At 43.0% G+C, this 25270-nt stretch overlaps 1 protein-coding gene across 11 annotated transcripts in view; it reads right to left on the bottom strand.

Moving 5' to 3' along the window:
- Positions 1-25270, bottom strand: part of Cpeb3 (cytoplasmic polyadenylation element binding protein 3) — a 184791-nt gene that overhangs the window by 38989 nt on the left and 120532 nt on the right. For all 11 annotated transcript variants that reach the window (XM_029472535.2, XM_029472532.2, XM_029472531.2 and 8 more), the window contains one exon: positions 7989-8107. In XM_029472535.2, coding sequence (XP_029328395.1) covers positions 7989-8107 — 119 coding nt within the window. The remainder of the gene's footprint in view (positions 1-7988; positions 8108-25270) is intronic.

Genomic DNA, 25270 nt, shown 5'->3' with positions numbered 1-25270 from the left:
TGAGCTAATTTTCATTTCTTAGATAGTAATAAACAAATCAGCTAATTTCCAGGAGTAGATGCCATCTCTTAGTCTCAAGTGTTCTTCTCTACCAGGCGACAACCCGGGTAACTCTCAGGAGAAGGAGAAAGAACAGAGCCTGATAACTGATCAGTCCTTGGCTTTGGTAAGAGTTCTGTATTCTACATGGCTCTGGGGCTGCAGGCCAAAAGCTGTGACTCTAACCCTCTAACCCAGCTGTTCTCAACTTGTGGGTCACAACTCCTTTGGGAGTGGAATGACCCTTTCACAGAGGTCTCCTAAGACCTTCGGAAAACACAGATATTTACATTACGATTCATAACATTAGCAAGATCACAGTTGTGAAGTAGCAAACATGAGGAACTGTATTAAAGGGGCGCAGCATTAGGAAGGCTGAGAACCACTGGTCTAACTGATCCTCAGACAAGAAACAAAACAAAACAAAAACGCTCCAGGGAACTTCATCAAAAGAGCCAAAATTCTTTCTAGACAGGGAGCAATAAATAATACTGGGAAATTCTGTCTTGTGCTTCCAGAATGCTCCAGGTGTCCCACCAGGTACAGTAAGTTAAGCCCTGCAACGTGCACCAAGCTGTAGTGCTCACTCCATGCAAGGCTTCATAGCCCATCAGGGGCCGTCAACTACTAATGAAGCATGGCATTTTGTGTACTCTTTCATAGGGATGCTTAGCAAAAAAAAGGAGAGAGAGAGAATGAACAAATGATACTACAAAAGAGGTTATGTAATGCACACCCATGAGTTACTCTTGAGTTAGTAAAGTCATTATTAATGAAATACTACAGTCAAAAGACGCAAGCGAACACTTTCCTGACCAAGTCATAACCTCGGCACATTCTTCTCCATCCATGACTCCTCCCTATGGCATCTCTCAGAGTGCCTGCGGCTCCTTAGTTCCCTTTCCTGTCACACACCTATTTCCCACTGTTACAGCCAGGGTCCTTTGAGGCTGAGCTCATACATCTGTGTGTGGCCCAACTGCCCAGTAAAGTGCCCAGCCTTAATGAACTCTATGTGCAGATTTGAGGAATAATGGGTACTCTTTCTTCTGCACCCCCTTTTTGAGAGTGTCTCACTGTACAGCCCACTCTGTTCTCAACCTTGAGACCTTCTTGGTCTGGCCTCCCAAGTACTGGGATTACAGGTAGGCCCACCACACCAGCTTGGCTACTGCTCTTCCACAGCTCCTAAAACATGCTACTCATTCAACTTCTAAGGGCACGGGCATACACTATGTCGGTTACCAGTGGATACTGTAGGGCCTGGGCTCACTCTCTGTGCCTGCTTCTGATGTCGCTAAGTCACAGGCTAATCAGGTCATCAGAATGACTTTGGGCTCACCATCACCAAACGTCACTTAGAAAACATGACAGCTGATGTGGTTTGAAGCCACCAGCACTTGTCACACCCAAGTGCATGTCTGAGCTATACATTTCTTTCTCTTTTTGGTCCCCAAGACGGCACAAACTTTATTATGATTTCATTTTGGGAGGGTGGTTAAGATGATGAAACCCTTTTAAAAGATATTCACCTGTTTAATATGTATGAGTGCTTTCTTACACGTATGTGCCCTTTGTGCACGTGGGTGGTGCAGAGGGCAGAAGAAGGCTTTAGATGTCCTAGAACTGAAGTTACAGAGGGTTGTGAGTTACCATGTTGGTGCTAGGAATTGAACCCTAGTCCTCTGCAAGAACAGCCAGTCCTCTTAACTACTGAGCCGTCTCTCCAGCCCCTGGGTGACTTTTTAAAAGCATGTGAATTCCTTGTAAACTAATACTCACAAACACAAAGTAAGAGAAAATACATCCTATGTGTTTTCTAGCGTCACACTTAGCCTTACTAGAATTATATGCAATAAAAATGACTTAACAACCATGAAAATTAAGTCATTTCAAGACTGAAATCCAGGCTTTTCTGACTTCACATTAACTATCCTGCAAACCTGTGAGGTTTCCTGTCCTATAGGTCACTGGCTGGAGCCACAACTTCCTGGTGGGCTGAAAGTGTATTTCTACTAGTAAGCAGCCAGTTTCTTCCCTCCAAACTCGATTCTGCCTATCCTCTGTGCATTAGAAATGACCAGCAGTGGCTGAAGGCCCAGTAGCAGAGGACTTGCTTAGAATGACCGTGGTGCCCCATGCATGTGCCGGCACCACCAGAAAGAAAAAAGGAAATGGCTAGCAGAATATTCCTTGCTAGCACAAAACAGTCTCAGAGTCTCAGTCTCTCTCTCTCTCTCTCTTTCTGCCCCCCTAACTTAGCAATGGAACTAGCTCTGTTATTTGGCTAAATTCCAGACTCATGCCTCAAACAATGTTGTACCCAAGCAAAACATTTGGTCCAATGTTTCTATACACGTGTATTTACAGCTCCATGGTACTAAGAAGGGATGTTGTTAACAGTTTAGAGGAATTCACTTATAAACATTTGGGTTGAGGGTCTGGAGGAGCAATGGCTCAGTGGTTAAGAGCATTTGCTGCACTGGCAATGTTTGGCTGAGTTTGATTCCCAGAACCCACAGCAGACAGCCAGAAGTGTCTACAGCACCAGGGAATATGATGCCCTCTTTTGACCTTAGCATAGCACTACAGTTATGTGTATAAACCTACTCACTGATAGCATACATACACATAGTTTAAAAAAAAAAGAAATAGAAATAAAAATAAAACCCAATCAGGTTACGGAGTTTTTCCTGGGAGGCAGCCTATTGCTTGTTAGGGTTTCGGATAACTAATTTCACAGGGATCTATATAAGTGCCATGTCCAAAGCAGGGCTATACAATGAGGGTTAGAGAATAGTATACAATATTATATACATTTTTGTATATTGTAAGATACTTTTACAGCCTGAATAAAATCAATGTTTCTCAAATATTTTATGGATATAGAACTTTTAATTAAAGGAGAAACTTAACATAAAGTGCACAAGGTAAGTGCAATCAATGGTGAGACTTTCAAGATGGTCGTCGACTGGACATGTGTTCTTTAGCTTACATGTAGGTGAACACTGAATGCAGTCCCCGAAGGAAAGCACTGGCTGTCTTGTTCACTGGTCTCTGTGTGGCCCCCTGGCTACATAGAGCTGCCACTTTACCTTTGTGGAACAGGCATAGAGCATCTCTGAGAAGCTCTGGACCCACTTGCAAGTTCATAGACTAAGAGCAAAATAGGAGATTCCATACTCTTATTTCAGACAAGGATTTCCTTCTTTGGAGAAATTCTTGGAAGAAGGTGCCCAAATCATGATCAAGATTAAGAATTCAAAGAACAAATAAGGAAATTAAGGTAAAAATTGTTAATGACTTCCTAGGTGGCACATGACAATATGACTTAGCGGAGGGTTCTAAGATGGATTTACAAACCCAGATTTAACTGAGCCAAACCAAAACTAAAGCTCCGACTCAGAGGCAGTCATGAGGGGTGACGTGGTCTTAGGAGATAAGCAGTGAGCAGAGCTTTTACTTATTTTTCCCAGTTTCATTTTCTGGAAAGATTTTGCTTGTTTGTATGTTCGTTTTGATAGCTGCTATAGTAGGTATAATTTGTTATAGACAGTAACATAATCAGTGGAAAGTTCACAGCATTTGAGAAAGGTTTTGAAGTAAGGGTAGGAAATTGACCTTGAGACAGAAACAAAAATATTCAGTTTGATTAACATATGAGGGCACAGGAGAGGGAGATGGCTCAGTCATTAAAGGACTTGCTGTACAGACAAGAGGAGTGGCGTTCAGGTCGCTAGAATCCAGGTGGGCATGCCAGTTTGCCTATAATGCCAGCCTCAGGAAGTGGAACAAAGGAGCCCTGAGTAAGCTGGCTAGCAAGATCAGCCTTGTTGTTGAGCACCGGGTCTGACTGAGACACTGCTTCAAAGATTCAGTTGGAAAGTGATGAAGAAAGATTTTCACTATTTATCTTACGCCTCCTTATGTACACATTTGCAAACACACACATATCAAAACATTCTACATAAATGCATGCACTCCACACATACACATGAAAGAAAAGGGAAGGTAAATAAATATGAAGGTCAGAAAAAAAGCAAAAAACGGTTGGGAGGGAAACTGAAGCTAGACTGGAAAGCTCTCAATGCCTAGGGCAAAAAAATCTGGACTGTTTCTATAACTAAGGAAGAACAACTAACAGTGATAGAAATTCCACTGACAGGCACATAAGTAGGTCAAGAGAGACCAGAATGACAGACTAGACAGAATTAAGAGCTGAAACAAGGGGCCAGTCAGATGGCTCATCAGGTAGACACTTCACCACCACCTCTTGATGATCAGAGCTCCACTCCAAGGACTGACATGGTGGAAGGAGAGAGCTAAAGCTACAGAGTTATCCTCTGACCCACATGTGCCCCCCACCCCGTGCACACAAGCACACAAAATAAATCAATTAAAATATATTTGAAAAAGAACTGAAACAGTAATTAGCATCTAACTCCAGCTTCTCTGCCGCTATCATTCTTTCCGTTGAATTTTGTTTTTCAATGTGTAAGTGAATGGCCATGCTACCTGAGAAATAGTCCAAAAACCTAACCTACATAAGCACATGTCAGCTTGGTAATGCAGTTTAAATTCTTTTCAAGGTGTTTCCTGTCGCATAACTCAAGTCAGTCTATTTTAGAAGCAAGAATCACTGTCAGGCATGGTTGTTCACGTCTTTTGTCCCAATAGTTGGGAGGCAGAAGCAGGCAGATCTTTGGTATCAGGCTGATCTACAAATCAATTCCAAGTCAGCCAGAAGTCCATGGTAAGACCCAGTGCCCAATCTCAAGACAAAACAGCGAGACTCTTTATTATCTCCTTGCCCTCCTGTCTTCTGTCTGTGCTTCATCTCTCTCTGTGGACTCATCCAGGACACCTGCTCTATAGTTTGTTGTTTAGAACCTTCAGGGTCAGACTATTCATATTTTGTCACCTTCTTGGGAGAGACTGCTGTTCATGGCATCCCTTGCCTCACTGGAAGCACAGACATCACTGTCACGTGGGGTGCCTGGGACTGAGGAACTTGGAGCTCCTCTTTCTGTAGGAAGGAGGCAGTTACAGATCTTGAACCCACAGCAGCTCTGCCCTTGCCAAGCTCTCCTTTCCTTTGGGAATAAAGAGTCAAAATAACCAGGGAACCAACACAGTTCCTTCTGCCGCCTTTCAGACCCAAAGCTACACACAGACAATCTACACAGAATCACTTAAGGAAAGGAAACCACTGAACAAAACCACCTACCCCATATACCCTAAAACCCATCAGTTTGGGATTCAATTGATTTAAAACAAGCATCATCCTGGACAAGAGAGTTTAGAGCAGACTTTACTGTCGGGCTCTGTACTGGGAAAACAATCTAAATGACTTAATTCCCTAAACTGGAAGAGGGATTTGATTTGAGAAAAAGGAGAAAGGGTAGGAAAATCTTCAAGGTAACTTTGGAATCTGATATATCTCCACCCACTTTTTATTCTGATAGTCAGAAAGATTTAAATATCACAGTCAGGGCATTAGCATCCTGAAGAGTAGAACATGAAAGCTAGACAGCCTAAGACATGGAGCAATGAGGGGCCGTGAGCGCCTATTTCCAAGGTCCTCCACTGAGTCTGGAAGGCTAATTCCAGCCTTTGGGACATCCATCCGCATGAGCTGGGGTGTATATGAGCCACTAGCCAAGTGTGTCTAACTGAAGCTGGGAGTACTGGGTGGAAAGCTAACGCCCAGAAAGAAGTTGCAACACTAGCGACAAAAGCTCTGTGCTCTACCATGGAATGTATTTCATTCACAGTAGAGAAACCAATGGGGAGAGGTTCTCTTTCTATGTTTTATACCAACTATTAATGCTGGAAATTCTGAGTATGGCTGGATCAAATAAACATGTTTTTGGATAGTCACCATCAGAATTTATCTGCAGTACAACTCCTTCTCTAGCTCAGGTAAGGCACACTGTGATCAGGTGGAAATGTGAAGTAACAGTTGAAAGCTAGTGTCTCATAAACATTTCCAGGAGAGAAGATTATACTAACCATTTTCAAAGTCCTAACGTCTGGAGTAATGCACGTATTTAGAGTGCAAACACTAAGAAACAATGGTATTATCTCCATACCACATATGTTTGCAATGATTAATTTGCTCTGCTCTCAAGATACATCTTGTCCAGGTGCGGGCCTGCCCTACCGGACATCTCCTCCTCTAGCCTACGGAGCCAGTGACATGGAGGTTCTGAGCGCTGAGCTCATTTCGTCTCATCTCAGTCCTACAGTTTGCTCTCTAGTGTGGGCATGGTGATGTCACCATGCTCCTCTATCCATTTGCCTTTTTACATATAAAATGGGTTGTGCCCTCTCTGGCAATGCGTGGCCCCTTCTGCCATAGCCTTCCTAGTTCACTCTTGCTGCCTTCTCACTGAATACTAGGGGCATCTCTGCAGATTGACGGTTAAAGACAGCTCACTGCTATATTTGGTAGAAAGTTTCTAATCTCACACAACTCTAAAGGGACTTAAGTAGTTTTGGGTTTAATTGTTATTCAGATGATGAATTACAAGATCCTTCTCTCAGTAAGCCTTCACATCTCCCACACCATGCACGCACCTTTTAAATAAAGCTCAAGGTTAACACAGGTTCCCCACTTTCCCCCTCGCTATTGTCTCCCCACCTGTACAACATTCAACAATGTCATTACTGTTATCAAAATTTGGCAATGGACACAGAACCAACAATTACAATGACACTTTTATAATGTCTCAAATCCTTATTTCTTTTTCTCTATTAACTTTTCTGCCGTGACTCAATAGTCCCATTCTGTAGTAATTCCCCCTTCTACTTATATACAAATTCTCCTCTTTATAGGTGGTCAAGTCCCAGTGGGAAGCCCGTTCTTCCCAGAAGGTATGGCCACAGGGTTGAGCTCTAACTGACCTGTCCTGAACCACATCATTGTGACTGACTGACAGCACCAGAGAGTTATGTCTGTACAAGTACCTGCTCTCTACTGAGTGCTTCCACATTCATTTTTCTCTCAAAAAACCCAGCCAAGAATGACTTGTTTTTCCTATTTTCTAGTTTAGGAAATGACAGGATGGCTACTCAGAACCAAGCATATATTTAAATACTAGGTAATGGAGTCAAGACTCAAGCTCACACATCTAACCCAAGTCTTCACAGACACACGTCTGAGAATATACTTAGCTAAACAAGTGAGCCCCAATATCTCTGATGAAAGCGTGCAGTGGATGCTCTAGGTCCTAGATAGAGCTTTAGCCACTTGCCCACTCATTTCACATTGATATTTTTACTGTTTCCCACCCTAAGACTGAGCCTTTACATACAAACTCATCCCACCCTGCCCCTGCCAACTTCCCATGGATTCCTACCATTGCCAGTTAACTAGATTCCTTTCTTCTGCTTTGAACACAGTCTTGACCCTTCTCTACTCACTACAATAGCTCAGAAGTCACAGGCTCTTAGCCACAAACTCTGGACGAGCACACACTTGTTTACAGTGTCAGCGCCATGCTTTCTGCCCAGCCCTTCTCCTGCCCCGCAGAAACTGTCCATTTAGAGTGCGACCTGCTGGCCCACCCATCAGGTAGCTGTGATACAACCCAGAATAAAGCATATATTCAAGAACATTAAAAAATAAATTGTCCTTGATTTGAAATAATGACAGAAAAGAGCTGCCAGAACCACTAAGAGCATCGTCCACCTCAATTCGGTGTCTAAATAGCAGTTAGCTTACCAAGCTTTAAGTGAATGTCAAGGACTCATTTATTTACCCGTGGTCTCAAAAGAGAAACATGGAATTTGAGTACTTTTTACCTAACTTCTCATCATCAGCAACAATCTTAGCTCTACACAGCAAGGTCAACCCAGGTACTAGGCTCCTAATTACTGCATTTCTATGACCAGGAGAAGCTACATACACACTCTGGGAAAGCAGCAGCTGACTACACATCACTTACCGGTTTATCCTTGATGGTTGGGCTGGACACACACAGGTACAGTTTCCCATCCTCTTCTAGGCAGGCATCTATCAGAGCTTGCACTGAGCTCTCCTCCTGGAACAGCAGGAAAGCATAGCCTTGGGGAGAAAGAAACAAAAGGGTGGGAGAGATCAGTACTTCACCCTAAAAGCTGTAGTGAGAATATTATCTGTACTCTCAGTGCTCAGGAGGCTGAGGCAGGCAGGCACACAGGCAGGCATGTGTGCTAACCTGAGCTACATAAGGAGTTACAGACTAGTCTGGACTACAAAATAGGAAGCCTGTTGTATCACTGTTAGTAAATTCTTACTAATCCCTGGATGTTCAAGTGGGGCAAAGGGACCTAAGACCCTGCTGTGCTAGGCACTGTACTTGGTGCGTACAGACAATTATCTTGCTTAATTAAATAACATGCTACTATGACAGCTGGGTGCTCTAACATCACTTCGTTTAATTTTCAGAACTACTCAAGAGCAAGTTCAGATACCTTTATGGAATTTCCACAAAATAGGTCTCATCATTAAGGTACACTCTGAATGGTGCAAGCTACAAATAGTATCCAGGAAATAAGCATCATTTCCATCCAGCAAGCAACAATCTTGATTCGTGCACAGCAGGGAAAATACTAAAATACTGTACTAAGTGAAAGGAGCCAGACAGAAAACACCGTGTCCAGAAGAGGCAAATCACAATAAAACACAGATTAATGGCTACCTATAACTAGAGGAGTTGGTGTGGTGGAATTGATCCTGGTGACTGATGGCTGTACAAGCCTGAGAGCATATGGAAAACTACTGAATAACACATATTAACTTGATGAACTGTATACTATGTGAGTTATACTTCCCAAAGCTGCTGTTTAACCAGCCCAGCGAGCTGGTGCGTATTTGCACATTACTGGTGCTCTTTCCCCAAGGAGTATTCTCCTGAGGGAAGCTACAAACTACAAATGCAGTTTTTTCTCTTAAAGCTTTTAAAGATATATTTCATTATTATTCCTTCTTTGTAAGCTCCATACTTGTATACGATGCTTTAATTGTACCCACCTCCTCTCCTCCTCCAGCGCCCCAGACCCTTCCCAACAAGTCCCCACCCAGCTTATGCCGTTCTCTCCCTCTTTCTTCTTCTTTCTCCTCCTCCTTCTTCCCACTTCCTTCTTTCCTCCTGCTCCTTCTTCTCTCTTCTCCTTCTCCTCTCTCTCTCCCCCCCCCCTTTTTAAAACAACCTACGGAGTCCAATTAGGCATGCCCACATGTGTATAGGTGTGAGGCCATCCACTGAAACATCGGCAAACTACCAGTGGCAAACTCCGAAAGAAAAAGTAATTCCCCACGGCCAGTAACCACCAACGGCTAATAGCTCCTCAGCTGTTAGCTAAGGTGGGCTGGAATTTTGACTGGCTTAATCCTATGCAGATAACCAAAGCTGTGGTGAGTTCATGAGTGCAATGACCATGTCATATCCCAAAGACAGCAGTCATAGGCCTCTTCTCCATCCTCTGGCTTTTATATCCTTTCAGCCTGGAGTGAGATGTTCTCTGAGCCCTGGGGTGGGATGGGAGAGGACTTTGGTACAGATGTTCCATCTCTAGGGAATACCGACAGCCATTTACTATCTTCACTTTGACTGCAAACATCAATAGTAACTGAAGGATTTCCATGGACATAGCCAGTGGTGGGGGGTTGTTTTTCGTGTGTGTGTGTGTGTGTGTGTGTGTGATATTCCTTGTTGAGACAGGGTCTGGCTATACCAGGCTGGCCTAGAACTGGATGTGTAACCCTGACTAGCCTCAAACTTGACATCTTCCAGTTTCAGCTTTAGGAGAGTAGGCCTGACTAGCATGGGCCTTGACATCTTGTTTGCAACATAATTTTAAGCTGACATGGGATAGTTATATAGTCTGTGGTACCACGTGATGAGAAGCCGATGCATAAGCACAGTGGAGTGATCCAATTCTGAGACTTGGTGCCTCTCTCATCTTAAACGGTTTTTATTGCATTGTGTTCGGAGATCCAAACACTTCTTTTTCAGTTCCTTTTTTCTTTTTAAAGGAGAATTATCTTTCTGATCATCATGTCTATTGGCCATTGGAATGACAAATAATTATGGATTAGGAGTCAGGATTTGGGTGTAAGTCTTTTACTAACATTACATTTACTAGCTGTGTGATAATGGCGGCTAACAGTTAGTGAGCATTTAGATACACCAAGTACTGATGCAAAGGCCTTGTGCTTATGCGCTCATTCGGGCTTCCTGGCTTACAAAGAAGGTACTATTTTTAATTCTTTTTCACAATTCAGAGAACTGTATGTAGTGATTAAGTGGCTGGTTTAAGGTCATAAGTGATGAAAACATTTACTGTAATAGAAAACATTTGAATCTCATCGGCCTTTTTTCTGTAAAATGAAGAATACATTTGTCCTTTTATCTTACAGCAATATTAACCTGTTGGATAATATATGTACAAAAAATGGGAATATCACACTATCATACAAGTGTTGACTTTCTGTTATACATTATTTATTTTATTTTATTTTTATTATTCTTTAATCTTTTTGTTACAGTCCAGTCGTTATCCCCGTCCTGGTCTGCCCTGACTGTTCCTTGTGGATTGGTAAAATTAACAAAGTAAAAATGTCCATCCTACCAAAAGCAATCTATAGATTTAACGCAATCCCCATCAAAATTCCAACACAATTCTTCAAAGTCATGGAAAGAGCAATTCTCAAATTCATCTGGAAAAACAAAAAACCCAGAATAGTGAAAACAACTCTTAACAATAAAAGAACTACCAGGGCGTGGTGGCGCACGCCTTTAATCCAAGCACTTGGGAGGCAGCAGCAGGTGGATTTCTGAGTTTGAGGCCAGCCTGGTCTACAAAGTGAGTTCCAGGATAGCCAGGGCTATACAGAGAAACCCTGTCTCAAAAACAAAACAAAACCAATAAAAGAACTTCTGGGGGAATCACCATCCCTGACCTCAATCTATACTACAGAGCAATAGTGATAAAAACTGCATGGTATTGGTACAGAGACAGACAGGTTGATCAATGGAATAGAACTGAAGACCCAGAAATAAAACCACACAGCTAGGGTCACTTGATATTTGACAAAGGAGCCAAAAATATACAATGGAAAAAAGAAAAAATATACAATGGAAAAAAGAAAGCATCTTCAATAATTGGTGCTGGTGTAACTGGTAGTCTGTATGTAGGAAAATGAAAATAGATCCATATTTGTCACCTTGCACAAAGCTCAAGTCCAACTGGATCAAGGACCTCAACATAAAACCCGATACACTGAATCTAATAGAAGAGAAGGTGGGAAAGAGCCTTGAATTCAGTGACTCAGGGGGAAATTTCCTAAACAGAATTCCAATGGTTCATGATCAAGAATTGATAAATGGGACCTCATGAAACTGAAAAGCTTCTATATGGCAAGGGCATAGTCAATAGGACAAATAGGCAACCTACAGATTGGAGAAAAAAATCTTTACTAACCCAACATCTGATAGAGGGCTAATATCCAAAATATATAAAGAACTCAAGAAGCTAACCACCAAGAAACCAAACAACCCAATCAAAAAATGGGGTATAGAACTAAACTGAGAATTCACAACAGAGAAATCTCGAGTGGCTGAGAAGCACTTAAAGAAATGTTCATTCATTTTTCATGACTTTAAATTACATATGTGTATGTGTGTCTGCATTTGAGCAGTGCACATGAGTGGGGTGCCTGAGGAGGGCAGCAGTGCTGGCTTCCCTGAAGTGACAGTTACAGGTGGCTGCTGAGTCACCTAATGTGGATTCTGGAATTGAACTTGGGCCCCTCTGGAGGAACAGCAAGTACCCTTAACCACAGAGGCTCCTCCCAGCCCCAATTCCAATTCATGGTGTGTGTAAAATTAACATTGAGTTGTTGTTATGGCCTCATAAAATTGTAACTCATGTGAATGATATGTGCTCCTTTCTCTCTGCATTTACAAAGTATCTGGTGAATCGATGGAAATGATCTAGATATCAAAGTAAGCCTTAATTAAAATTACTTGATAGGCTGAATAGTACCAAACATTAAACTGGCTGGATATCTGCTTTCAATATCATTAGCCCATTTCCAAGAAAGAACTGACAGATGTAAGTTTATTTGCTAGTTTTAATATATACCCCTTAATAAAAGCCAATTATACCTATAAATAGTGTTCTGGTAATCACAAGTTTGATGGCAGGTTCTATTAGTTTGAAAGACATATAATGGTTTTTTGTTTAGTTTTGGCCAAAACCTCTCTTCTTTATTTCCTGTACTCTGAGTCAGTAACAGATACAAATTCATAAAACACCTCCAGTTTCATAAATGACAACTGAGGTGTATGGGGGTTTCTAAGACATAGTGGACAATGGAAAGCCCTCAGCTCAGAGCCAGTCTGAAGGATGAGAGGTGAGCCCTGGAGGAACTTGTGGTCACTGCTACTGTCATGACCCTAGGTTATAGACAGCATAGTTTGAATGAAATTCCTCATTTCCCACTGGTACCAAATAGGTTAGAAGTTCAGGGTTGGAACACAGAGCGAGTTTTAGATAAGCATGAATTGGCAGGAATAGAAGATATAAGGGCACAATTCCATTTTATTTGGCTAGGTTTCTGAAGGGTAAATTTAATTAACAGGACTTTTTCTTTTAATGCCTGAGAACATATTAAAAATTACCTCTGAAATATTCTTGGTTGGTTTTCAAATACAAAGCTTCCTGGGGTCTTAAATATCTTTCATGTTATAATTTAAGTATTTTATCCCTATGCAGATAGTACTTATTACCCAGCTTACTACCACAACTACCAGGCCGTGGGTGTTAGGAACCCACTGACTCATCTCACCCACACAGGCTCCACGCGGGAAACTCAGTTGTCATTATCCTGTCCCCAGGGATTCTTAGATTCAAAGCTAGGGGCTGAATTTGGAATTAAAACCTAAGCCACATCTGGAGCTCTCGCTGCTGCCCATTATCAACACTGTCTCGTGTAAACAGAAGATAAAGCTAATTACAATATCACTAAGAACGTACCTCTAACATGTTTTCTAATGTGAGAAGGACTTTTAGATGGTTCCTGGCAGCAACAACAACAGATGACAAGTTCTTGCCTTCTATCACCTAGGAATTCAGGTTGAGCCACACTAGACACAACCCAAGCAGGTTTCCTAGTGTTCCCTCTGTGCAGTCAGAACAGGCTGTTTTATGGCCACTGCTGTGCAAGTTACAAGGAACTGGTTATTGCTTGTTCACAGACAATGCCTTCAAGGAGATGTAAGGCAAAACTATTTTATCTCTTTCTCAAAGAACTGATTCAAATGGTATGTGAGTGGAAGACACAGGAAATAACATAAATTCGTTAAGTCTCTAAGAAATATGAAGTTAGATGCTATCTTTGGCTATATACTGAGTCTGCACAAAGGCTAGATCGGCTGTTCTCTAATGGAATGCCTGCCAAGAAGAACAGAACTCCAGCTGTGCTGAGGCTTCCTCTCCCATGAGGACATCAGTGCCACCTCTCACAACAGGCACATCCTTCTACCCATTTATGTAGTTGTTTTTGTGGCTTTCTAGCCAGATGCCACATACAAAGGTCATGACGATATTCAACAGCTCATCCCTTTCCTGCCATTAGTAGGTCTGAAGACATCTTCTGGGTCCCTTTCTCCAACTCAGGGCAGCAGACTCCTTAGCAAGGCCAACTCTCTGTGACTTTAGTCTCTGCAGACAGCATGGACCATTCACTTTCAGCCTAGACTGCTTCTTTGGGCTGCTTCAGACTCCAGTTCTTTCACTGGGAGTATCAGACAGCCTACAAGAGCTGGTGGATACACTCAGCAACTAGCTGGCCATGGGGGCCATGGAGGCCCAGAAAGACTTTCTAAATCCAAGCAATCATGCCATCTGACCAAGTGCCCTGGCCTGTACTTGCCTTTAAAATGTCATTGATTTACTTGTTTCAAGTAATAGCCACAAATGAGAAAAAAAATTCCAGTGTGTGGGGCTGTGTCCTGGTTTGTATTTATAAAATGGTAACCAACCAACATACAGACTTCTGATCAAGTCAGAGCAGCCTCAGAAAGACAGGCCCAAACCTTGGATAGTCAGAGAACTCTCTCTCACCTCACAAAATCCAAGCTCTTAACCACCAATACCCTTCCTAGAGTCTGAAGGGCACCGCCAGCCTGAGCTGCCTGGGTTCAGACCTTTTTTTAAATGACATAAGCCAGTCTGTTTCAAACATTCTCTCTGACCTTGAATTTCAGGTCATAGGACTTACCTGGTTTGCCTCAGGAGGTTTGTCTTTGGATTCATTTCAAGAGAACCAAAAATATCTAGGAGGTGCAAAGCATGATGGTAGGCATTGGCTCTACAAGGATGAATAGCAGCAAAGAAGGACCCTGCCCTGAAAGACCCAAGATTTCTATCTTCTGTGTATAAGGATGTAAACAATGACTGCTTTCATGGATAATATGGTGGTATGGTTATGTCCTACAGAACACTAGTAAGAAATACTGCAGCAGATTTGTCCAATCCAGAGAACTTACAGAGCAGAAGCCAGATCTAGCTGGAGAGGCCTATTTTTTTTTTTTTTTTTCCAAGAAGCGAGGTCATTCCAAGTTCAGGAAAGACAGCAGGCCACGGCAGGAACAGGCCGAGTTCAGACTCATGGTAAAGGAGCAAGTATGCGTCACGCCAGCGATCCCCTGCCTGCTGCCTAGAGCACTGAAGACCTAGCACTCCCATTTATTTTCCTGTTGGACTAGAAAACCTCAACTCTAAAATGGCTTGAACTCTTATGTGCCCTAGGCACAGGAACCTACCCATTAATATTCAGTGAGGTCATAGGGGCAAGTAGAGAGCTCTCACCTACAAACAGTATATTAGGGATTGGAGAGATGGCTCAGTGGTTAAGAGCACTTGCTGCTCTTCCAGAGGGACTGGGGTTCTGTTTCAAGCACCTAGGGTGGCTCACAATCACACCTGCATCTCCAGCTCCAAGGTCTTCTGTGACCTCCATATGCACACATGTGACATACACACACACACACACACACACAAATTGAAAAAAAAATACATTAAGTCCTTTAAAAAGGAAACTGCATTAAAAATCCAAAGGAGAAGCCGGGCATGGTGGCTCATGCCTTTAATCCCAGCACTCGGGAGGCAGAGCCAGGTGGATTTCTGAGTTCGAAGCCAGTCTGGTCTACAGAGTGAGTTCCAGGACAGCCTGGACTACACAGAGAAACCCTGTCTCGAAAAACCAAACAACAACAACAACAAAAACCCAAAACAAACAAACAAACAAACAATCCAAAGGATCAGTGTTTTAAACATATTTTTAAAAACTGAAGTTCACGGAGAGATGAGAGACTATTTTCAGTAAGCAAGAGGTGACAGAGACATCAGAAGCACACTCTGAGGCAGATGTCACATGGGCACAGCCCCTGCTCAAATGTAGAGATGGCCCTGCAAAAGCACTTGCTCACCTTCCTGGATTCCTAAACGTGCCCCTTGGAGTCAGACTACGTTTACTTCCCGGAGCTGAAATACACACTAGTTCCAGCCCATTTTCTGCTTCTTACTACACCAACAACTGCTTCTTGTAGGCTGCCTGTGGGTGAGCAGGGGTGGGAGCGGCTGGGAGTGACAGGAAAGCAAGATGCCTGAGAAGACGCGTGCCCAAAATGGAGACTGGTGGAGCACTTTCTGCAGTCTGGGGCAATGACGTGGAGAGTTAGCATTAAAGCTGTTTATGTAACTACACCTTCTCATCATAAAGAGGGCCTTGTGAAGCCTGCCAGCCTGTCCCTTAAAGTCACTGTCAGTTCTAATAAGCACCTGACCAGGGAAAACTGAGACCAGGCTGGGAGTTTAGGAGGAACTGACCAAACCAGTTGGGTGATTTTATTTAATAATAAAAGGTATTACATTTTCATGGAGGGCATATTATTTAACACCTACTGGTCCTAAAACTTGTGCTAGTGCTTGTGTGTACTGTCTTATCTAATCTGAAAAACCCAATGAGAGGCACTACCTCAGATGAGTACATTGGCATGCAGGGCTTAAATTACTCAATGCTAAATGTCAAATAGCTAGTAATTGTTGGCACCTCTTCCCGAGACATGATGTCTGATATCTGTCCACATATTTGTTGCTTTTCCTTCACCCTCAAACAATTGGCCAACTGTGTTTTCAGCAGACACATCCCTCAGTCATGTCCTCAGGCCTAAGCTCTGACACTAAATTCTTTTCTCCTCTGACTTTAATGTCCTCAGATTAGTTCTTGATTTCACTGACAATACATTTTCTCTCTGTACCAATTTCCCCTTCAAGACTATGGGCACCTACTCGGTTTAGAAGACAACCCAGGTTCACTGTTAGCATCAATAATTTTTACAGTTCCTCATAGCTGTTTCTCCTCCTCCTCTTCTCCCCACCTGTGTGGCTATGTGTTCATATGTGTGTGTGTGTGTGTGTGTGCACATGTGTATACATTTGTGCAAGACACAGGTCAACTTTGGGTGACCTCTTCCTGGCCTGAAGCTTGATGGTTGGACTACACAGGCTGCCCAACAAGCCCGAGGGACCCTCTTGTCTTCCCCTTTCCATGCTGGGATAAGAGGCACACCTGACCTTTGATGTGGTTTCTGTGAACAGATATCAGGTCCTCGTGATTACATGACAAACACTGAGTCATTCCTCCAGCCCCATGTTCCCATGTCCAATCCTTTTACTTAATATACTCTTTCTTGGTCATACTTTCAGTCTTGGTCCTACTAAAATCCTACAGTAAGTCCAGACCAAAACTGAAACATCTTCTCTCTTTCACCTGACAAATTTGCATTTCATTTCTGTTTCTGACAGGTGCTATCTTCCAAGCAGAGTCCTCATGAGGAGTACTTACAGCTTCCAAGCAGAGTCCTCACGAGGAGTACTTATAGCTTCCAAGCAGAGTCCTCACGAGGAGTACTTACAGCTTCCAAGCAGAGTCCTCACGAGGAGTACTTGCAGCTTCCAAGCAGAGTCCTCACGAGGAGTACTTGCAGCTTCCAAGCAGAGTCCTCACGAGGAGTACTTGCAGCTTCCAAGCAGAGTCCTCACGAGGAGTACTTACAGCTTCCAAGCAGAGTCCTCATGAGGAGTACTTACAGCTTCCAAGCAGAGTCCTCATGAGGAGTACTTACAGCTTCCAAGCAGAGTCCTCATGAGGAGTACTTACAGCTTCCAAGCAGAGTCCTCACGAGGAGTACTTACAGCTTCCAAGCAGAGTCCTCATGAGGAGTACTTATAGCTTCCAAGCAGAGTCCTCACGAGGAGTACTTACAGCTTCCAAGCAGAGTCCTCACGAGGAGTACTTACAGTTTCCAAGCAGAGTCCTCACGAGGAGTACTTACAGCTTCCAAGCAGAGTCCTCATGAGGAGTACTTACAGCTTCCAAGCAGAGTCCTCATGAGGAGTACTTACAGCTTCCAAGCAGAGTCCTCACGAGGAGTACTTACAGCTTCCAAGCAGAGTCCTCATGAGGAGTACTTACAGTTTCCCGGGATGAAGCACCTGCCCTTTTCTAGCATCTCTGCCCAGGCACAGCATGTACCACTGTGACCTTGTTCGTACACACTGTCCCTATTTCTGTAGTTGCTCAGGCTTTGTCCTGTGGCTTACATGCCCCGAATGCTGTTCTCCTTCCTGTACAGTTCCCTAAATTGTAAATGGTTCACAAAAACCAAGTTCACAGTTGGACTTTAGTACAATGCTGAGAAGACAGGTGTTTAATACCACAGTCTAAGTGGGAGTGTACTACGGTCTTGAAAGTAAAAATAGAAGCTTCTCCATCTGTCTAAGCAGGACAAGACAAAAAAAATCACCTCAGTACAGTCCAATGCAGGTTCAATGTTTTCACAAGAAAACACTCCTTGGAATGAAAACTGCAAGTATATAAAATGTTAAAATATATTCATAATTCACCAGAGTGTTAGAATTGTCAGCCAAGACCTACATTTATGAAAGGAAAATAAAAGAATATTACTCAAAGTATTTATTGTATTATAGAGTGTGAAAGATTAAATACATGCTAAATTCATTAGGCTTCCTGACTAATGTTTACATAACCCAGAAGGTGGAAAAACTTGGAATCTGAGACTAGATTTTATTTTCATTCAAATTATCTACATGGGGAAAAAATGACATTTGCAAATCTGTCTTTCCAAAGTCAGATTTTAGACCAACTGAAGGAAAATGAAATAGATGCTACACTCCAGCCTGCTATAGTCACTCAATGACCTGTTTGTCCCTTTCTTGTCCCTCAAACAGTATTACCTTAGCTGGCTGGTTCAAAGTGGATTGAATCCACGTGGCCTGCCTTATGCCAGGCTCACAAGTCATGCTGGTATTACATAAACCATCACAACTGCATGGCTTAGTCACAAGGTCAGCAGGCAAGCCAGCTTGCGCAGCATAGGGAACTCCAGGACTGCAGCTAAAAGCCGCTCAGTAGCATATGCTTCTGGTGCTCAGGAAATGGCTCTCTGCTAAAGAGCTGATGTTTCCAGAGGACCTGGGTTCGATTCTAAGCACCCACACAGCTGCTGTCAACTGTCTGGCCTCTTAGGGCACCAGGACATACATGATGCATGGACATACAAGCACAGAAACACATACAGGCAAAATACACACATAAAAAAAAGAATAAAAATATATGTTTTTTTTTTTTTAAGATACACATGCTTTTCTGAAAGTGGAAGAGAGTCTACACCTCAGTCACGGTATTACACTGCCTGCCTATGTCTACTTCTGTGCACCTGGACCTATGACCCAGATGGACAAAGCTTGTACCAGCTACCCGAGTAAGCTGTGGGTTATAGCCTCCTCCATTGCTGGCATCTCAGATTCTGCAGGGTTTCGGGGTACATAGCTATCTCTTGCCCAATATCTGAGGCTGGCTCCTGCCCCTGTGTTTGCCCAGAAGCCTCTGCCAACAATGGCGAAGTACTCTCTCTGGCTAGATTCTCTGTGTGGTCCCATGGGTTCCATTCCTTCCCAAGAGGTTAGATTAGAGCCATATCAGGAGCAGCTGCTTTGTGCAGAAAGGAGAAAAAGTCCAGGGCGGGGAGACATTTTTATAGCTCCAGAGGCAGCAACTTTGGACAAGAGACATTCTCCAGGAGATACTGAGAGAGGTTATACTGAATGTCTACCACTGCATTCATTGGGCCAAGTTATCTTCCCAGATGGAATATTCACAGCTCTGTGCTCAAGGAAGTTACGACCAAGCTTTTCCTTTATAGCAGTCATGAAATCCAGGGCTCTACCTTGGGAATAACTTACGTTATAGCCAAGTCTTCAAACACAAACTGGGCTAATCAGATGTCCTCTCTGGAACTCAAATAGAAACATGAGAACACTTGAGCTGACTCTCAGCAGAAGACTGCAATGGAGGATTAGCTCCCAGTACACACAGCCGAGCTGCCCTGCCACCCCTACCACAGCCTCCACACCACCTGCTCATATCCAAGCACCTCTTATACTCTGCTAGTCACTTACAGCCGTGCCCCTGAGCTGAGCCAGCACCTGAGCGTCTGTGATCGATCCAGGCAAAGGACTCCATCACAAAGCATCTCACCCAGGTCCAGAAGTGATGAGGTAGCACCAGAGGCAGAAGCCTATAGGTAAGCTATGGACAAAAGACAACTCAGACCTACTACACGCTTAAGACAGCTCTTTGGAAAGACTCCAGCTTATGTGAGAACAACAGAGGACCAGGCTATATAGCCTAAGCATGCTTTCCCTTCTAAGCAAGAATGAATTTAAAAGTTCACTTCCTTTATTTACTAGGTAAAATAACACCAACTACCGATATTCCAGGTTCAAGTCAGTCTAATAAAAACTGCACACTAATGAAAAGACATTTCTCTTCTATTTCAGCTTTAAATGAAGGTTGGGTAAAGTGATCGTAAGGAACTTTCCAGTTCTAGGATGTGATGGGCTTCGATTCTCTGAGCAAGGAATGAAACTATACATCACTTGCAATGCTGTAGTTCATTCATTTAAAAACTATTCGAGGCAAATGTGCCAGGGGTAGGAGGTGCTCAGTACAGAGCCATGAGTGAAACAAGAAGCAGCACCGGGCTCTTACATTCTAGTTTGCAAGGCAGACGATAGGTGCTTCAAAGAAAAGTAGGATGAGGTACGAAAGAACTATGAGGGGAAGCAGAGGGCAGGGGGATGGCTACTTTAGATATAGACGTTAGAACGACTGTTGTTGTTAAGGTGACATCTAAGCAGAGACCTGAAGGAAGAAAGGGAGCCTATTTAGAAACCTGACAAAAAGAAGGACCACTGTTCTAAAAGGATTCTTCTGTTCTGTTCAAGACAGTAGGGCTGGTCATAGTAGTGTACATCTGTAATATAAGTACTCAAAGCCGTTAGGACTTCAAGGTCACCCTAAGCTCCTCTATGAGACTCTGCTAAGATGGGCAGTGATGGCTGGAAGCAGCCAAGATTCAGCCAATCAGGCTGGATCAAAAAAAGACTGGATCATTTCAGTTACATGATTCATACCAGTGTGGCCAGTGTGGCCCTGGCTTCTGCAGAGGTCCATTATTTGCCGAACAAAGAAGCGAAAAGGTGAGTTCACAGCTGCAATGTGCCATTTATCTGACTTGGAACTAAAGAGAAAACTTGGTGCAGATGTCCAAATTAGCATAAACTTTACAAAGCGATTGCTTTGGGAAACCATGTGACATCAAATCCGGAGCCATTAAGATTTTCATCTCTACTTAAGTAGTTCTAATTTAGCCTAAAGGAAACAACTTGAAAGAAAAGGACACAGACAAGAATGCATGAACATAAGTATTATTACTAATGGGCTAAATTGCCATCAAGCAAATAAATTAGGGTATAGAATACGTGAAACAGCCAACAAAAGTCACTAGATGCTTGTGGGGAGATGAGATTGAAATGTGAACACAGACTGATCTCAGCTGTTATGCTACTGGCCCTGTGTACAGACAGATAGGTGTACGCAGCTAAAGCAATCCTACAAGGAAACAAGGATGCTGGCGATGAGTTCTGCTGAGGAGGCACCATCGTTCCTGTTGCTCACAAAGCAACACTTGCTCACTGAAAGCCAGAGTGTCTTGTTCTGGTCCCACTGCTCTGTCCACTTACTGGGCAGTTATAATACCAGGTATTTGACAAGAAGGCCACAGCTATCTCTATTTCCTGGTCTTAGTAACTGTTGCTATAAACTTTACTTATCTGCTCTTCATTTTCCTCTCCCTTCTCAAAAAAGATGACTGGAGACACATGCAATTCCAACCCCCGTCTCTGCTCCCCATGGCCTGACTGTAAACCAAGCACCCACCAGGGATCTCTTCTCAGATCAGATGTGAGGACAAGCCAAACTCTAAATCAAACTTTCAACACACCAGCCTGATTCCCCTCTGATCAACAATGCCAACTAGCAGCCCATTTTTTTATTATTTTTTATTATTATTAGGTATTCTCTTCATTTACATTAATGGAAGGAATGTCAGCACACCCTGCCATTGCGCCTACTGCCATTCCATCAACTACAACCCCCCATTCTTTTTTCTAATTTTAATATTTGTTTATTTATTTTATGTATATGAGTACACTATAGCTGTACAGATGGTTGTGAGCCTTCATGTTGTTGCTGAGAATTGAATTTTTAGGACCTCTGCTTGCTCTGGTCGGCTGCAACTCACTCCAGTCCAAAGATTTATTTATTATTATACATAAGTACACTGTAGCTTTCTTCAGACGCACCAGAAGATGGTGTCAGATCTCATTATAAGTGGTTGTGGGTTGCTGGGATTTGGACTCAGAACCTTTGGAAGAGTAGTCAGTGCTCTTACCCGTTGAGGCATTTTGCCAGCCCTTTCCCCCTATTCTTATAATATCTCATTGCTAGTATCCTAGGTCTTAAACTAAGAAAACCACTCCTCTGCTCACATAATCCTTCACTGATACCTGAGTACTATGTAAAATATTCATCTGCGATTTTGTTGTTGTTGTTTAAGCATAAGAAACGACATGAAGGCATATGTGTGGTTTGAATATGCTTGGCTCATGAGAAATGGCACTATTAGGAGGTGTGGCCTTGTTGGAGGAAGTATCTCTGTGTAGGTGAGCTTTCCCAGTCGACACCCCACCCCGGGGAAACCCCCTATCTCATCCCCCTGCTTCTATGAAGGTGTTCCCTCACCTACCCACCCATTCCCGCCTCCCTGCCCTGGCATTCCCCTACACTGGGGCATCGAGCTTTCACAGGACCTCTCCTGCCATTGATGCCCAACAAGGCCATCCTCTGCTACATATGCAGCTGGAGCCATGAGTACTCTCTGGTTGGTGGTTTAGTCCCTGGGAGCTCTGGGGGGAGGGGGGAAGGGGAGGTCTGGTTGGTTGATATTGTTGTTCTTCCTATGAGGTTACAAACCCTTTCAGCTCTTTCAGTCCTTTAATTCCTCCATTAGGGACCCCATGCTCAGTCCGATGTTTAGCTGCAAGCATCCACTTCTGTATATGTCAGGCTCTGGCAGAGCCTCTCAGGAGACACCTATATCAGGCTCCTGTCAGCAAGCACTTGTTGGCATCCACAATAGTGTCTGGGTTTGGTAACTGTATATGGGATGGAGCCCCAGGTGGAGCAGTCTCTGGATGGCCTTTCCTTCAGTCTCTGCTCTGCACTGTCTCTGCATTTCCTCCTGTGAGTATTTTGTTCCCCTTCTAAGACACTTTGGTCTTCCTTCTTCTTGAGCTTCATGTGGTCTGTGAATTTTATTTTGGGTATTCTGAGCTTTGGGGCTATTATCTACTTATCAATGAGTGCATACCATGTGTGTTCTTTTGTGACTGGGTTACCTTACTCAGGATGATATTTTCTAGTTCCATCCATTTGCCTAAGAATTTCATGAATTCATTGTTTTTAATAGCTGAGTAGTACTCCATTGTATAAATGTACCACATTTTCTGTATCCACTCCTCTGTAGAGGGGCATCTGGGTTCTTTCCAGCTTCTGGCTATTATAAATAAGGCTGTTATGAACATAGTGGAGCATGTGTCCTTTGTTATATATTGGAGCATCTTCTGGGTATATACCCAGGAGTGGTATAGCTGGGTCCTCAGATAATACTATGATTTTCTGAGGAACCGCCAAACTGATTTCCAGAGTGGTTGTACTAACTTGCAATCCCACCAGCAATGGAGGAGTGTTCCTCTTTCTCCACATCCTTGCCAGCATCTGCTGCCACCTGAGTTTTTGATCTTAGCCATTCTGACTGATGTGAGGTGGAATCTCAGGGTTGTTTTGATTTGCATTTCCCTGATGTCTAAAGATGCTGAACATTTCTTAAGGTGCTTCTTGGCCATTCGGTATTCCTTAGTTGAGAATTCTTGGTTTAGCTCTGTCCCCCATTTTTTAATAGGATTATTTGGTGATCTGGAGTCTAACTTCTTGAGTTCTTTGTATATATTGGATATTAACCCTCTATTGGATGTAGTGTCCTTTGCCTTACAGAAGCTTTGCAATTTTGTGAGGTCCCATTTGTGTATTTTCGATCTTAGAGCATAAGCCATTGGTGTTCTGATTAGGAAATTTTCCTCTATGCCTATGTGTTCGAGCCCTTCCCCACTTTCTCTTCTATTAGTTTCTGTGTATCTGGTTTCATGTGCAGGTCCTTGATCCACTTGGACTTGAGCTTTGTACAAGGAGATAAGAATGGATCAATTCGCATTCTTCTACATGCAGACTGCCAGTTGAACTAGCACCATTTGTTGAAAATGCTGTCTTTTTTCCACTGGATGGTTTTAGCTCCTTTGTCAAAGATCAAGTGACCATAGGTGTGTGGATTCATTTCTGGGTCTTCAATTCTATTCCATCGATCCACCTGCTTGTCTCTGTAATACAACTTGAGGTCAGGAATGGTGATTTCCCCAGAAGTTCTTTTATTGTTGAGAAGTTTTCACTATCCTGGGTTTTCTGTTATTCCAAGTGAATGTGCAAATTGCTCTTTCTAACTCTGTGAAGAATTGAGTTGGGATTTTGATGGGGATTGCATTGCATCTGTAGATTGCTTTCAGCAAGATGGCCATCTTTACTACATTCATCCTGCCAATCCATGAGCATGGGAGATCTTTCTATCTTCTGAGATCTTCTTCAATCTCTTTCGTCAGAGACTTGAAGTTCTTGTCATACAGATCTTTCACTTGCTTGCTTAGAGTCTACCTATCTCCAGAGGTCAGGATTTTATACATCCCACAGCAATCTCTTTTGAATGCCTAGAATAATTTTGTTCCCTTGATATGGATTACAGATTGTTCCATAGTTTAAAAGAAATACCATCATTTATAATACCATGTTATAAACAGAATTTACTCCTTTGAATTCTCATTACAGCATCATGAAATAGGTACTATTTTGTTCTTTCTTTGTTGGCAATACAACTAAGGCAGGGAAAGGTTAAATAACCAACTCAGGGCCATACAACACCTAAGAGCCCCATAAATCTACTGCCAGGATTCATACTTTACCACTCAAAGTTTACATTTATATCTTTGAGTACCTTTAAGAAAGTGCGGCCATTTAAAATCAAGAATGGTGTCTTCTCTAGATTCCCACAAGACCTAACACAGACTCCTTCAGAGACTACTAGACACATACATCTATACCCTGTATTCTGTTTGTACCAGGGCCCCGTCACTTGCCACTCCTTGTCTTCTCTGCCTCCCTTTGCCCTCCCCTCTTTCTTCTGTAACACCATGTTATTGTGGTACAGGCCTCCCACACTAGGCAAGGTTAGTTTCATCCCCAGCCCTTTTTGTCTATTTTATTTTGAGACAGAATCAAACTTGAATTTGCAATCCTCTTCCCAGAGGCTCCTCAGTAGCTATGGTTACAGACCTGTGTCACGAGCCTTGGCTCACCAGGGAGCTCCAGGCCAGCCAAGGCTACATAGAATCTGTCTCAAAACAAAACAAAACAAACAAAAACACATAAAGAAAAGTATTGGTGAAGCTGGAGAGATAGCTCAGAGGTTGAGAGCACTGACTGCTCTTCCAGAGGTCCAGAGTTCAATTCCCAGCAACCACATGGTGGCTCACAACCATCCGTAATGGGATCCAATGCCCTCATCTTGTGTGTCTGACGACAGCCACAGTGTACTCACATAAAATAAATAAATAAATCTTTAAAAAGTTGGTGATTTTACTGGCAATG

The sequence above is a fragment of the Mus caroli genome, unplaced genomic scaffold (assembly GCF_978045245.1).
Source record: "Mus caroli unplaced genomic scaffold, Mus_caroli_1 scaffold_20, whole genome shotgun sequence".
NCBI lineage: Eukaryota > Metazoa > Chordata > Mammalia > Rodentia > Muridae > Mus > Mus caroli.
Note: the sequence above shows the minus strand (reverse complement) of the source record. Positions and strands in the feature narration are given on the sequence as shown.